Source organism: Esox lucius, chromosome 7 (assembly GCF_011004845.1).
Source record: "Esox lucius isolate fEsoLuc1 chromosome 7, fEsoLuc1.pri, whole genome shotgun sequence".
Classification (NCBI taxonomy): domain Eukaryota; kingdom Metazoa; phylum Chordata; class Actinopteri; order Esociformes; family Esocidae; genus Esox; species Esox lucius.
The window spans coordinates 23,172,555-23,189,141 of NC_047575.1; the positions used below are offsets into that span (position 1 = coordinate 23,172,555).

A 16,587-nucleotide genomic window follows, 5' to 3' on the forward strand; every position below is an offset into this window, starting at 1 on the left:
TACAGTGAACACAGAATAACTTCTTGCAAATACATAGCAATATCAAGGTCATCAGACAAATCTTTTATGAAGCAGAAATGCTTCAGGACACATTCACTTAAAGTTTCCTTCCAGTCTAGTGAATAGATGTTTGAGAGTGCTTGTGTGCTCTTTTTAGTACTCTGGATACACTTTTGTGAAATAGTATTCAGGGATTTACTAGACCAGCAGTCTTCATATTGCTCTTCACTTCTGTGTTCCCTTGTAAGTTTCCATGGACATAATAAAGAAATAGGTGGTATTAAATGATAAAGATAATCAGTATAGTCACATAGTCATCTGATTAGGCAGATGTGTTCTGCATCCTTCTCCAACACGCACAGATGCACAAATACACAATTATTTCACTTTGTTTTTAGCTGCAACCGATGTGAAGACTTCACATGATGCCACAAGGACTTTGAGTACTGTTCACACACTGGTCCCCTCCTACCAGTAAACATCAGGCTATCTACAGTATTTACAATTTTCAAAGGCATTTAATAAAATAGCATAGCCTACCTAGAAACTGTACAGCTAGAAACATTTTTTTTTTTGTTGGTTATAATGATTGTATTTCACTAACTGTCCAAAGTTCTTTTTTTTGACAGGGACAAGGGAGATGGGAGAGAAAGTGCTCTGTCACTCTACGTTAGTGAGTCACCCATCTCAATAAAGAGCTTCTGAATAATTCAGTTAGCAAAAAGCACTTTCTCAGAGGGCACAAGGGCCCAAAAATATTGACCTCAACTGTTACTGTAAAAGTAGTCCAAATGCCTGTGCTTATATTTGTTTGTTTCTGGGATTTTTCAAGTTTGAACCAGTAAATACCGTAAACACGACATAGAAAAGGATTGTTAATTCAAATTAATTAAATCATAATTACAATGCAACTGCAGAGGTAACATAAGATTGATGGTCAATTGGCAGAACATATATGTCAGCTAGAGGTCTTACAATTATCACTTTAATATTTGAGGTTTCAAATCGACATGAGGCAACTAACAGTTCCAAAGAGATCAAATAGTTGGTGCCCTAAACACAAGTCACAAAAACTGCTAAATCATTCAACGTATCAAGGGGAACAGTCTCCAAAAGCATGGCAGCATATGCCAGCTTTAAGTCAAATAGTGATAGATGGACAACAGGATAGTTGCTCTATGACCCAAAAGCACATTTTACTTTTACTACAGAATTGAATTAACACATCTATAAGCTAAGTCTCAACAAAGCTGTACGTAGCGAGCTTCACAAATGGCAAGGCTGCCATTACATCCAAGGCAAATGCAAAAAGTCTCATATCTTGGTGTTAAGAGCACAAAACATCAACCCCTGCGCAAGGTCAAACAGTAACATGAATTCAAATGGTATGGGCAGCCATCTTGTGGGAGTCACTGGGTTCAGTGATTTCTCTGCATGGCTGTATAATGGCCAAAGAATAGGACAGGTGTACCGTACGGTACAAACACTATGATGAAAATGATGTTCCAGTTTTCCAACACGCAGTACCCAGGTTTGAATACTACAGCACTGACCTGTCCTTATCCTAGTACCCAAAAAGGTTCTATAAGGGTTCTCCCATGTCCCTGCGGCAGGGTATATTTTTTGGGTGGAACTTTTGGTTATAAGTAGATTACCTTTTGAGTCCCATGTAGAATCCCAATGTGGTCCAGGTACAACAAAAACATTGGTTTCTCTAGAGAAGCTTCTAAAGAATCCTTATGGAACCCATTTTTGAGTATACTGTGGTCAAGGCTAATGCCTTTTTTTAAGCTTAGACAACTATTGGTGTGGTTGGCCAAAGGGAAAAATGTAAACACCTGGAATTTTCTAAACCTCACTTGCACTTGGATTGGAACCGGGGCTTGCATTCAGATTACCTTAAAATAGAAATATACCAGTGGCAATATGAACATTACTTGGTACCTAGTACCAGGACATTCTGACCAAAAACCTGATTGCCTCTGCCAAAGACTGGAACTTGTCCACAAGTGAATCTTCCTGCAAGTCAATGACCTCAAACGCACATCAAAATCCACTCAGTGTTTCTTAATTAACCACAAAATCAACAATTTGCACACTAATTGCAGTCACCGGAAATCCTATTGTAAAACTGTGGTTTGAATTGAATATGGCAGTTCATATGCACAAACGGAAGGATCTGGAAACATTTTGTGTGGAGGAATGGTGTTAGATCCCTTCCAATAATATAACAGTCCAATCTCATAAAACACATAGGAAAAGTCTCAGTGCTGTTATCCTTACAAGGGGAGGAGGCAAAAAGTACTAAAATCATGGTGTCAATCATTTTGACAATACATTTTTGGGAAAATACTGTAGATGTATAATTTGAGTCAAATTACAATATAGCTCTGGTGTAATTTTAGATACATTTGTGTGCCAAATTTGAGTTATGACAACTCTCTTCCATTGCCAGTATGTTTATTTGAGTCTGTGTCTGAGGCAGACAGAAGGACTGGATAGCATTTATCACCTCAACAGTCTGTCTGTTCAGTCATCTCCCTGGGCTTTCAGACCAGTCCTTCAAAGGGCTTGGAAACCCCCACAGGTCATTACTAATTCATGTTTTCTCTTCCTCTACTTTAAGCCTATTGTCCGTTTATGTACCGTTACCAGCCAGGATCCTTTCTAAACACCTCATGGTAAAATTACTGTTCGAGGTGAGGATATTCCCTACTGGAAGAGGTCTTCTTACTGGATGTCCTTATCATCAACTTGCTTTGGCTGATGTATAGACAAGCAAAGACAACATACATTACTCTTCATTCACACTCAAAATGAGGATGCCAAACATTGTATAAACTTTGTTGAACGGGGATGTTATCATACTGGTAGGCATGGAATCTACTGGTAGGCATGGAATCTACTGGTAGGCATGGAATCTACAGTTTGCTCAGGCAAAAACAGTTTTTACTTGTTTTAACATACTTTGTTAAAGAACACTATTGCCTCTCCCTCCATCCTGCCTCTCACCCACCGCCCTGCTTCCATGGCAAACGGAGACTGTGCCAGAGTTGTTTCCATGGAAACGGGTTGCCAGGGGGCAAGCAGGTGGTGGGGCTGTATGGATTAATAGAGGGTAGGGTTTGTATGGGTTAAGAGGGGGGTGGGGCTGTATGGATTAATAGAGGGTAGGGTTTGTATGGGTTAACAGGGGGTGGGGCCATATAGATTAATGGAGGTAGGGTTTGTATGGGTTAAGAGGGGGGTGGGGCTGTTTGGATTAATAGAGGGTAGGGTTTGTATGGGTTAAGAGGGGGGTGGGGCTGTATGGATTAATAGAGGGTAGGGTTTGTATGGGTTAACAGGGGGTGGGGCCATATGGATTAATAGAGGGTAGGGTTTGTATGGGTTAAGAGGGGGTGGGGCTGTATGGATTAATAGATGGTAGGGTTTGTATGGGTTAACAGGGGGTGGGGCCATATAGATTAATGGAGGTAGGGTTTGTATGGGTTAAGAGGGGGGTGGGGCTGTTTGGATTAATAGAGGGTAGGGTTTGTATGGGTTAACAGGGGGTGGGGCTGTATGGATTAATAGAGGGTAGGGTTTGTATGGGTTAAGAGGGGGGTGGGGCTGTATGGATTAATAGAGGGTAGGGTTTGTATGGGTTAAGAGGGGGGTGGGGCTGTATGGATTAATAGAGGGTAGGGTTTGTATGGGTTAACAGGGGGTGGCGTTTATAAATACCTCTGAAGAGTTTTTTTGCTGGTACCTTCGCTGTATTGTTTGGCTGGTGACCAGTCCTGGCTGTTTGTTGCTGGTGCCTTCGCTGTGTGGTTTGGCAGGTGACCAGTCCTGGCTGTTTGTTGCTGGTGCCTTCAATGTGTTGTTTGGCTGGTGACCAGTCCTGGCTGTTTGTTGCTGGTGCCTTCAATGTGTTGTTTGGCTGGTGACCAGTCCTGGCTGTTTGTTGCTGGTGCCTTCGCTGTGTGGTTTGGCAGGTGACCAGTCCTGGCTGTTTGTTGCTGGTGCCTTCGCTGTGTTGTTTGGCTAGTGACCAATCCTGGCTGTTTGTTGCTGGTGCCTTCGCTGTGTTGTTTGGCAGGTGACCAGCTTATGCCGCTTTGCTGGCATGAAAGGATACAGGTCAGGTCAAAGTGGCATTGCGCTCACGTGAGGGTTTGAAGAATGCCATGCTACATTATATTATGGAAATTTAGAGTGTGTTCAGAATCATACAGATTTGTTTCCATTTCCCCCACAACAGGTAGACGTTAATTGTTTCAGTGAAAATGCAATCATGTAAAGGGATTTAGCAGTCACCCTAATATTGGCTACACTAAAGTTGTTTACTTCTGCACATACCACGTACAATAACGTTAGTAACTAATTTGTGTTAGTTAGTACAGCAGCATTGCTCCAGCAAGTGGAAGGGAAGGGCACTTTAATCCCAAGTAGACTGTATCACTGACATCCAGGTGGGTAAATATGTAATCAATACTTATGCAAACTATTTTCTGTTTATAGAACAATTTGATAATCCAATTCTTTACTTTGACATTACTTTTTGTGTGGCAGCAAAACCCCTAATCAAATCTATTTTGAGTTAATGTTATAACACAACAAAATGTGAAAAAAGAGAGGTCATGATGATAACAAATGCTTTTTGATAAGTGTTTTGAAAATGGGTATGTCCTTTATTCAATGTTTTATATTTCTTTTTTTATTAGCCATGGCCTAGCTATATGTATTTAATAATGTCATGGCACTGTGAAATCATAACATCTGTTGTCTGTAAAATGTTTTTATGGTGTCATGCTATGACCCAACAGTGTCCTCTAGTGCATAGCTTATTGTATTACTTCAAGATTACTAAGATGACTTCATACTCTAAATCAATGGTATTGAATTCTGCCCCTCAAAGCCAGTTCCACTACGTTTTTTCATTGCAACCCCTAATCAGGTTCTTAATTAAACCTGGAACTCCAGAAAATAATGATGAGGTGGAACAGAAAACCAGCAGGCTACAGACCTCATAGAGTAAGAGCTGAATATCTCTTCTGTAAACAGAGATTTTTATATTTAATATTTAATTCATTTAGCAGATGCTTTTATTGACTTGCAGAAGAGAGTGCATACATTTTTTATACTTTTTGGCAATGTCTCCCCTGTGAAAATTAGACCTACAGCAATAAAAGCACCATGCTTTTACCAAGTTTACTATTTTGTCATATAGGAGACTTACACGCCAGTTTGACATACAGTAAGAGAGCAGAACAGGACTATTCGTGGGGGAATATTTTTCCCCACCTCCAACAGAAATAATTCAATATCCAAAACATTTATTTGTATTTCTATGTTTTTATTAACATATTTCAGCAGGTCAATATTTCAGGACTTGTCAGCTATTGATTTAACACCACAGCCACAAGCTATGCTGATAAAATGCATGTGATTTCTATAGTCCATCTATAGTCTTTATCTGGACAAACAAAATAAATATTGCTTTAACAACTGGCTACCAATGCATTCTGTGGAGTGAAAAAAACATATACGTCTAATATTTGCATAATCATTGTTATTGGAGGGTATCTTTCAGGGTTATCCAATCAGATTCAAATCCATCTATTCATTGAAAACACATTAATAAAATAATGTTTGATTTGGGGAACAAGGATTGGAATGTAAGGTAAAGAGATGCATACTCAGGTTAGAAAAATATCAGTTCAAAGGAAAATAAAGAGATTGCAGTATATATTATATTTTATAAATAAGATACCCTTTACAAATCTGATCTTAACTAGAATGTTACAATAATGTCCGAAGCAACTGGTACTTTCTAAATACATTTTGTAGTGTATAAGTGTTGTAATAATTGAAAAGACCTTGAAGTCATCCAAGTGAATAATGCATTAAAAAGTGATTTATTTTTCTTCATAATATTCCTTAATTAATTGACCTTTTCATTAGCAGAACTAGTGAGGTTAAACATAAGAACTTAACTAAAAACTATACCTTTTAAGTTCCTTGTCCTTAAACTATTCCAGATCTAAGTATCAAAAACATGATAGGTAAAGTTATCTTGCTTTGGTTTGAGGCTTAAATTGTATTTTCTAATTCGCTTCCTGTGGTAGAGGAACAAGGAAGAGAGGCCTCCAATAAAGAGGAGGAACAGTCCTATTCCCAGTAAGCTGTAGCCCACGAGATAAAGAGTTTTATCTCTCTCTTGGATGGACACTGCCAAAAAACATCAGAAACATTAAGATCAGTATATGATATATACAGTACATCATGGCCTATATGATGTCAGGTCCAAAATGATTTGCACTCTTAATAAAGAGGAGCAAAAACAATGGTATATAACAAAAACCAAATTCTAATCAAGTTATAATTCATGCCAAAACCAGTAATACTAATGAAATTCTTCAAACACTCATGTACACCAAGTGAAACTCCCAGAAACACCTAGCACACATAAGAATTGAACTGCCACAAAATAAACATTTGAACAGCCATCTCTGTATCCAGACTTGAATCCCCACTGCAAACCTTTTGCTTTGAATTAAAACGGGCAGTCTATCAGAACCCCCAAAGGATGTCAAGGAGCTGAAAGACACCTTCCAGTGTGTAAGCCATGTTTAACAGGCTCAGTTGTGTTATCCTCCTAAGGGACGTTGGCCAGGGTATTAAACACCAGGCTGCCAATATTGGTGACCCTGAGCTGCTGATTAAAAAATGCTTGCTTAAACCAATATCTTTGTTTAGGTAAATCAAATCAAACATGATCATGGGCAAAGCCGCCCACAGCATGGTGGTCCGCGACGGGCACTGGACCCAGACAAATACACTAGGCATTGAAATGTTGGTATGCCAGACACAATTTCATGTACCTTTTTTATTATAGTATATATCCCAGTATTTGCATTGTTTGTCATATACTGCAAATGATTTTGTTCTCCTCTTTATTAAGGGTGAAAAATAAATATGGGTTAGCAGGAATATACAATATGTAAAAAATAATAGATTTTCTGGACATAATCAGTTGACTCATCATCATGTCATTTGAGTCCCATTTTGAATTCATATTTACCTTGGTGTGATCTAAAAAATGGTCCACAGGATGCTTTTTCTATTCCAATTACATTGGATAATCTTTGTGCTCGTTCAGTGCATTTCTGACAAAGCAAAATATTTAGAAAATCATTCAAAAAGTTACAGAGAAGTCTCAAGAGCCTATAGGTAGTTAAACAAAAATGGCGGAACACAATGAACCAACACCCAGAGTCGGACCACTGCACTTTGGGTCAATGGAACAGCCAGGCAGAGCCTAACACCAGCACCTCACAGTTTCAAATAAGATCAAGGCCTAAACCTTCACCCTAGAATATGAATACATTGTCTTTGCCAAGTTAATCCTAACCCAAACTCTAAGCCTTACCTTATATAACCCTAATGTTATACTCAACCCACCAGGACTTTTCCTCCAAAATCCCCATTTGGCTGCATAGTATATCTGGACATCAACCTTAAAATGCTAAACTTGAGTGGTGACACATAAATAAAGATGAATCAATACTCACCGGTTGGCAGTTGACCAAACCAGTCTCAATACAGATCTGAATGCGGCAATGCAGGTAGACGACATTCAGGTTAATGTAGGAGAAGATGCGCAGGGAAAGGCGAGACTTGCTGGAGTTTCCATTCTCCAAGACTGTGGTGTGGGTGTTGAGAACGGGACAGCTGAGGAAAGAAACACAGAGAAACAGATTACTGTCTGACTCAAAGTATTTAAACACCTCGTCGTAAAGGGTAAACATATAGCATTTTTGCATTTTAAATTCAGATAATGTCCATTCTATATTTGCAGCAATAGTGGATTAATAGTGTTTCAAAACGTTGGCATATTAGCCTGAATTTCTTATCCTAAAATGTCTATTGGTCGGCAGAAGCTGCACCCTCCCTCTTCAACATCCACATCACTAAGACGCATGATCTTCTTTCCTGGTTGCTACAATTCTAAACACTAAATAGCTGTTCAAGTGAGATCGCTAGCACTAAATAGTATAGGAAATCATTAAACCATAAAAATGATCATGAAATATACAAAAACATTTTCTGCAGTTTTTGTAAGCTGTTCGACTGAAGATGCGAGTGCAATTTCATTTTGTAATGATCATTCATGGATATTCAGTTTCTGAATGTAAATTTCCATTTAGAGGGAAAACAAATATCCCCCAAATGTTTATCATAAAACATACTTTTGTTTACTGGACAGAGGAGAGTTGCTTTGAATGCAAACTGTTCTGTTACGCAAAAATATTCTATGTTATGCGGCTGAATGAACCAATAATCTATAGTAGTTGTGATAGGGCACTTTCTAAACCAGTTGTAAAACAGACCTGTTTTCCAGGAACACGTAAGTAATTAATTCTAAGGAGTTGTTGCTTTCAGTGGCCCAGCACTTGTTGATGATCACTTTCATCCTGTCAACCGTGGAGTCGACGCTCACTTCAACCACAACTTCATCCTCAGGAGACAGGCTGTAGTTCTGAGGGAGAGGGGACGTTCCACGCAGCAGCTGAAATGTCACGTGGAAGGTTCCTGAGCCCATGACGGCATCATTGATCGCGTCGTACCTGTCAACAAATCATGAGTAACATAGCATAATCAAAACACGCTGGATATGTCATAGATCACCCTGTAGATGCAGCACCCAGTGGGAGAGTCACAGGTTTCAGTCAGTAAAACGGAGGTGGATGTCACCATGGAGACGGTAGGTAAGGTATATTACTCCGTGGGGATGTAGCCAGTAGAAATGAGGATGCTCCTCTCAAAGGTGCAGGTAATGGGGACATTAAGCTCTACTGCAGGCACCCTTGTTGTGCCATTGGCAAGGCTCTGGGGATCCATGGAATTGAACAGTGTCGTCTTAGCAGTGTAATGAGTGTTGTTCTGAAATACAAAGGTTAACAGGGGTGTGGCTTAGTTATTTTTCATTCTGACAAACCACAAGGACAGTATAACTTAATTTGCACCCAGTAGTCACAGGCTGCATGTCTAATATATAATAAATAAATGTTACATGTTTTTCCTACACAAGGGCATACGAAGGTGTAAAATCCTAGTTTGTTACGTAGATTTAACACCTCTTCATTTAGGCAACACACACTAGAGGCTGTGGCAGCGGCTTGTGACAAAAGGGCCCCGGTATTCAGCAGCTCTAGTCACTGACTTACATGTGAGAGCTGTGTGTCACAGTCGTCCCAAGCCACTGTCAGCTGGACGTGACTGCTGGTCCCTGCGTTCAGGCCACACCCCTCTCTCCCCAGGTAAAGGGAAGAATCCCGGATGTGCCTGGCCTGCAGGAAGCCCCTCGACACCATCACAGTGATAGAGCGGACCTTGCACATCACAGAGATGGCCCTCGCATAGGTGACCAGATGAACCAGAAATGGAGAAGTACTACGCTGTAGGCTTGTGGCGAGACCAGCGCTCACAGTGGTGGTCTCTGCTGTAGGCACGTCAGAAGCTTTTGGACCTGGGTTCAGTGTTATCATTTTGATTTGAGTGGAGGTTGAACCCGGGTTGTTGGTTGTTACTGGTGGGTCGAGTCTAGTTGCAGCTGTATTTTTGGATGTAGCCGGATTGTTAATTGTGGCTGTTGTTATAGCTGGAGTTGTGGCTGTTTGTTCAGGTGTTGTGTTGCTCAAAACTGCTGTAAGGTAACAATTTCAAAAAATTATGAGTTGAGCTGCAGTAAACTAAATAGGCAATGAAGCCTGTAACGGTTTAGCTTGGAATATTTTTGTCGCTACAGACAAAGTATGTATGAATTTAGACTATCAAACTAAAGTGAAGGGATTCTATTTTCCTACCTGAACAGGCCCGTCCTGGCCAGGAGGGGTTCAAGTCAATATACCCATCCAGACAAACACAGCTGTATGAGCCCCAGGTGTTTATACACAGGGCCCATGGGGAGCAGTCCATGTTCGCCGTACTGCACTCGTTAACATCTGTTAGGGTCAAAACACGTCTGTCTAAAGATCTGATTAACCATATTATTATTACTCCTCCTAATAGTCCGAGTTATCTCCCTTAATACTCAACCAATATTCAATCATGACGTCCCATTGATAGAAAGAATCCTTTTCATGGAACATTGGAGACCAGGCACTGTAAACAGTTAGGACAGGGTTACCATGTATGCTGGTCTTGTTGAGGTCCACGGTGTACGTGGAGCTGTTCTCTAGGGCCTGCATCAGAGCAGAGGTCACGTTCAGGATTTCATAGAACTGACGCGGTGTCAGGATGACGGTTAAGTTCACGACTACACTGCCAGGGGCCAAGCCTGTAATCAGAACTCTGACGTCTCCTGAGTTCACCAGGGCCAGGATCTCATCAGGGAGGGACTGGAGTATCTGTGGGACGGTAAGAGGACATTGTCTGAATCAGCAATATTTTACACAACATTATAACATATATGAATTACAACTACAACATTTAGGAACTACAAAAATATAAGGGTTTTTATTGGGCAAATGTACATAAATACAACCATAGGAAAATGTGTAAACAATCATCTTCCATTGTGTATGAGCTCCTGCTTGTACCTCTTCTAAAATACTACGACTAAGATTCTGATACTCCTGGCTAGAGGGAAACAGCAGGGCATTGGTGAACTCCACGTTGGTAAGGCAAGCATTTGCTTGAAGTGTCTGTGCGTCTGTGGATGGGACACATATATAGTCAATGCACTGCAGTAACGAAGAAAAGGTTCAGTAAGAAAGAAACGTTTCAGCAAGTGCACTTCCAGAATTGGAAGGACACCACCCTCCTAGCATGCACACTACAGACAGTTGACCTGTGAAACATGGCACAGACCCGTCTTAGCCAACAGATGCAGGCTGGTCGCCTGTCTCCCACAGGCAGTGGGAGTGACAGTGACATTGTAGAGACCTCCAGGCTGCAGCCCTGTCACCACCCAGACTGACAGTTCTGTCTCCCAGGCTCCTCTGAACTCTGACCCCTCCATCAGCGTCACCAGGAAGCTGAGACCGCTCTGGGACTGAGCAGTCCAGGACAGGCAGAAAGAGGAGCCAGTGATGTTGGAGACTTGCAGGTTGGTTATGAGTGTTGGGTCTGTGGGAGAGTGAAGGAGGGCATCAGTACATCCCCTCATCAATAAAATATCACAACATATGAGCTGTCTCGAAATAGTAGCCGTTTTGTCAAGCGTTACATTTCTTAAAACGATTACAACAAAGATGGATGTGTAGCACAGAAAAATATGATCGAAACAGCCTGGGACTTCCAGAAACAGCTGGGAGGTTTTTGGAGGAAACTAATGTCAAGAAAGTCCTTGTGCTTAATAGCATGGTCACTGTTCAATACAGTATAATGGGAACTTTATTGATTTACATACGGCATTCAGATGGTGAGGACAAACCCATGTCCTCCTCAGCAGGTCCAATCCCAGTTTGGGATGTAGCGTTGGTCTGCTGGGAAAGGGTGTGCCATGCTGGTTCTGAGGAGACTGAGGTAGAGAGGTGCATGGTTGGAGTGTCGGTGTTTGTTGTATGGACTGAAGTGGGTCCACGCCAGGAGATGGCTGTACTGGTGTCAGACTTGTTGGAGCCGGCTGCAGATAGGTCATGATTGGATGCAGGTGTATGGGTGGAGCTAAGCGTCATGGCCCTGCCAGTCGTTGTAGCTACGCCTGTTGAGGTATTGGCATAGCTTGGGAACCAGGACGGATAGTTGGTGCTGTAGGGCGGCAGCCCTGTTGCATTTGTCCACTGGAACAAATTAGTTGCGTTACTGGGCCTGGCTGAGGTCAAAGGGTCACCAGCTGAAAGGAGAGTCAATAGGTTGAAAATGCAAAAAACATTGTAGTGTTGACACTTGTACATAGTGAGCCTTCCCTGTCCTTACCCTGGCAGTGTACCCCAGTGTTGTTGGGGTTCAAATCAGTGAATCCATGAGGACAGGTACAGCTGTAGGAGCCCTCTGTGTTGGCACAGTCTGCCTGACGTGAGCAGCTGCTGAGGGCCATGTGGGCACACTCATCTATATCTGAAAGGACATCAGGAGAAGGTAGATACATGTGGATACTGTGTACTTACGGTACTGTGTGTGTGTGTGTGTTTGTGTTTGTGTACGTGTGTGTGTGTATGCGTGCTTGCTTGCATGTGTTTGCGTGCATGTGTGTGCCTGTGCACACACGTGTGATTTTGTGTGTTAAACCTGTGTGCTTTGTGTTTCTGCGAGTCAATGGGCAGTTTTCCGTTTTGGAGAGGAAACATTTCACAGAGGAGAGTGAAGGAAGTGGTCAGACAAAGTGACACATCGTGATGTAACTGAGTCAGCATTTCCTGAGCAAAGTTTTCCTAAGAACACATATTACATAATCATAACCACCAGAAAAACAAAGTTGAGGAAAATTCACTGATAAGATCAAGACTTACAGTACGGATTATATAGATCTATAAGATCTATATGGCCCCACACTCTAACAGAGTTTCCTTTTACCTTCCACTGTCACTGAGGTGATTTCTTCAATGTTTTTAATCAGAAAGAGCAGCTTAGTGGTCGTGTTAGACCCAGACAGAACTTCAGGGGAACCAATCAGCAAAGAGGAGGCGGTTCTGAATGGCCCTACAGACCAGGAGTTGATGTAGTATACATTGACAGCAGTGGAGTCCAGAGCTCCTGTCATCTGGAAACCAATACAAATGTTAACGTCCTGTATTAGGCACAATAACTGAGAAATACAGGGACTACAGTGGATATAAAAAGTCTACACACCCCTGTTAAAATGCCAGGTTCTTGTGATGTAAAATAATGAGACAAAGATAAATCATGTCAGAACATTTTCCAACTTTAACGTGACCTATAACGTGAACAATTCAATTGAAAAACAAACTGAAATCTTTGAGGAAAATAAATTAAATAAATAAAACTCACAATAACTTGGGGCGCATAAGTGTGCACACCCTTGAACTAATACTTTGTTCAAGCACCTTTTGATTTTATTACAGCACTCAGTCTTTTTGGGTAGGAGTCTAAAAGCATGGCACATCTTGACGTGGCAATATTTGCCCACTCTTCTTTGCAAAAGATCTCCAAATCTCTCATATTGTGAGGACATCTCCAGTGTGCAGCCCTCTTCAGATCATCCCACAGATGTTCAATTGGATTCAGGTCTGACCTCTGGCTGGGCCATTCCTAAATGTTAATCTTCTGGTGAAGCCATGCTTTTGTGGATTTGGATGTGTGCTCTGGGTTGTTGTCATGCTGAAAGGTGAACTTCATCTTCAGCTTTCTAATGGACGCCTGAAGGCTTTGTGCCAAAATTGCCTGGTATTTGGAACTGTTCATAATTCCCTCCACCCTGACTAAGGCCTCGGTTCCAGCTGAAGAAAAACAGCCCCAAAGCATGATGCTGCCAACACCATGGTTCACTGTGGGTATGGGGTTCTTTGGGTGATGTGCAGTGTTGTTTTTTCGCCAAAAAGTTAATCCTTGGTTTCATCAGACCATAACACATTTTCCCACGTGCTTTTGGGGGACTTTTGTTTGTTTTTGCAAACTTCAGCCGGGCTTGGATGTTTTTCTTTGTAAGAAAAGGCTTCCGTCTTGCCACCCTACCCAATAGCCCATTCATATGAAGAATACGGGAGATTGTTGTCACATGTAGCACACAGCCAGTACTTGCCAGCAATTCCTTGATGATGACTGTCTTCACTGTGTTCCAAGGTATATCTAATGCTTTGGAAATTATTTTGTACCCTTCCCCTGACTGATAACTTTCAAAAATGTAGATCCCTCTGATGCTTTGGAAGCTCTCTGTGGACCATGGCTTTTGCTCTGAGATGCAACTAAGAAAATCCTACTACAACCGCTGAACCTTATTTGTGATTAATCAGCCACTTTAAATTATGGCAGGTGTGTAATGACTTAAATTTAACATGAGTTTGAATGTGATTGGTTAATTATTTTTCATGTTTCCCCCTCGATTTCAGTTTGTTTTTCAATTGAATTGTTCACATTATAGGTCACATTAAAAGTGGAAAATGTTCTTACATGATTTATCTTTATCTCATTCTTTTAAATCCCCAAAACCTGGCATTTTAACAGGGGTGTGTAGACTTTTTATATCCACTGTATATAGTAAGCCCTAATTAAGAAGTGCACTGGAGGAGTTAAGGTAGCCTACCACAGAGTGCAACAGCCTTGTGTGGTTCAGGATTCCCCCATCCATGGAAATCAGTCGCTCATATTCTGTCTTCACGGTCACAGTGATATTGAAGCACCAGCCTCTAATACCTGAGTGAAATAGGTTTGACATTTTCTGTGTTTGCTTACCTATTGCACAGTTTAAATATATATTTTTATTGACTGCAACATTTGATTTGGGGTTTGTGCTCACCTGTAGGTTCAGGATCAGTGCAAAGAGAGGGGCCCTCTCTCTGGCAGCACTTTTGCCAGCCTGGGCAATCGGAGTCCCATTTACACTGTGTATTCCTGGGTGATTCCACTACGACCCCAGGACAGGAGCCAGGCTTGGCAGTGAACTCTTGGGCTCTGTTCAAAGCTATCATATTCAATGTTTATGGATAACATTATAGATATCATATAATAAACTGTGTTCTTGGCCGACAGCCCCATCTAGTGTTATTTGTAAGCAACTCAACATTAAGGTCTACTTGCTCTAATACAACCAGGACTAATAGTCATAGAAGCTCTTAAATGTCCAAAGATAAAAGCTAGGTTACTCACGCAAAGCACAGTAGTAGCCCACTTCTTCATAGCCATCACAACACCTTAAAACCTCCTTGGTAACATTCATGTACTCAGTCCGATAGGCCATTTTATAAAGAGTGACCTTACATGACTTCCAGCTTAGCCAGCCACCACACAACCTCCTGTCGATGTAAGAGGTCTGATAGGATAACACTCTACTCACCACCGTGGTCTCATGTCCAGTACACAAGTGATAACTGGACCTAGACAAATCATATCCTGAAATAAAGAAATTGTTGTGCATGTTTAAAATATATTTCCATGTTTTAGAATGTGAGGGAAATGAGTAGAGCCTTCCAAACAATAGTGATATAATATTGGACGTAATTGCAGATCACTTTTGTATAAATAACAGGATGTTTGAATATAAGCGGATATAAACAGGTTGTTATATGCATTAATATATAATAATATATTCTTTTTTTTATGTAAACATTTGCATTAGCAAGACACCTGCTTTTAGAAACATTAAAACAATTGATTAGTACATATAGCCATCATATTCTCAACCTGCAGTGTGAAAATGTATTTACAAAGACATAGAACATGTAAATGAACAGTAAAGCATATGAAGTAGTCCTATTCTTATTGTGTCATGACTTCATTTTGTTTTGTTTTTACCTTCAAAAAAAGTGTTGTGTCCCATGCAGAGGTCCAGAAGGACTCCAACTAGAAAAAGTGAAAACATTGTCTTGAATAAATGATATACGCCACGTATTCAGGGACCATGCCGCAAGTTCATTCTCTGAGCAAAGCTGTCGATAACTGTTCTGTGTTTCATTGCCCTCATTCTCTCTCTGATCTCCTCCTCCCCTCTCACACGTCCCTTGGGTAACACTGGTAGGCATTCTACATGATGCGACAGAGATTATACTGCTACCTGAAGAGGGTTGATTAATTGGTTTTTGGTTGGAGTGACATTTCTAGAGTAGATCCAAGGACCTTGAACTGTTGAATGTGTGTTCATCAGCCCAATCGTTTAAAATCAAGGCCTTTTAATATACATAACCATATTGGTATTTTCACACACTTGCAGTTTTCCTTTTGTGTACCAGTTCAGTTGTGACCTGCTGTGGCACTGTGACTTCCAGCAAACATGTGAGAAAGATAGTGACAGTGTGAGAAAAGCAGCCGTACCTGTCCCAGGTGACTTGGTTTCCACTCAGGTAACCATGACACAGTTTGTTCTCATCTACTCACCAACAGCCACCAGCAGGGAGGCAAGAAAATCAGAAAAAGTGATGTGAAAATGCAGTAATTAAACTGTGCTATCTCTTTAGTGTTTCCCAATTATCTTGCCTAGAACAACAGATTAATTCATTATAGCTCTTGTTGGTTGTATTGCTAAACAGTCATGGATAAATTGTCTAGGAGTAATGTAATATCTCTGGGTGACAAATATTTGACGGTCATAATAAACATAAGTTCAAAATAATATACCAGTAGGAATCAGTAATTTAAAAGGCTTAGGATATGTCATCACATCACATTCAGTACTGTCCAAATTAAATATTGCATTGCTAGTGAGTCCTCATTGTTATTATGTTCCCTTCAATGGACCATGGTAGAGAGGTGGAATCAGAGAGTTTAGCCGATTTGGGGAACTGGCCCTAACTTTCACCACTGTCTCAGTGCCCCACCCTCCATTTTAGCATTTTCTCTCCAGTTTATTCAGATACATTAAAGTCTTTGCATATACACAAAGCTTGTAAAGTCAAAATTAGGCAATAGCTGTCACTTCCTTGGATGAGTCGGTTGCCAGGCACTACATATAACATCTTTCCAGGATGTGGCAAGTAAGCCATG

The 16,587-nt window shown here is 41.0% G+C and overlaps 1 protein-coding gene across 2 annotated transcripts; it reads right to left on the bottom strand.

The window, feature by feature from the left end:
• Positions 1-5,324: 5,324 nt before the first annotated feature.
• Positions 5,325-15,594, bottom strand: umodl1 (uromodulin-like 1). 2 transcript variants are annotated; one of them, XM_034293081.1, is made up of 17 exons: positions 15,403-15,594; positions 14,758-15,000; positions 14,408-14,572; positions 14,195-14,304; positions 12,508-12,694; positions 11,911-12,051; positions 11,402-11,827; positions 10,861-11,118; positions 10,590-10,702; positions 10,178-10,397; positions 9,855-9,992; positions 9,216-9,691; positions 8,771-8,931; positions 8,379-8,615; positions 7,560-7,719; positions 7,070-7,154; positions 5,325-6,216 (listed from the first exon to the last, which is right to left on the bottom strand). In XM_034293081.1, the coding sequence occupies exons 1-17, from the start codon at positions 15,467-15,469 to the stop codon at positions 6,029-6,031; spliced, it is 3,375 nt and encodes a 1,124-aa protein (XP_034148972.1). In that variant the 5' UTR covers positions 15,470-15,594; the 3' UTR covers positions 5,325-6,028. The 2 variants fall into 2 exon arrangements, with proteins under 2 accessions (XP_034148972.1, XP_019903515.2); XM_020047956.2 differs by having other exon boundaries at positions 9,216-9,694.
• Positions 15,595-16,587: the final 993 nt, after the last annotated feature.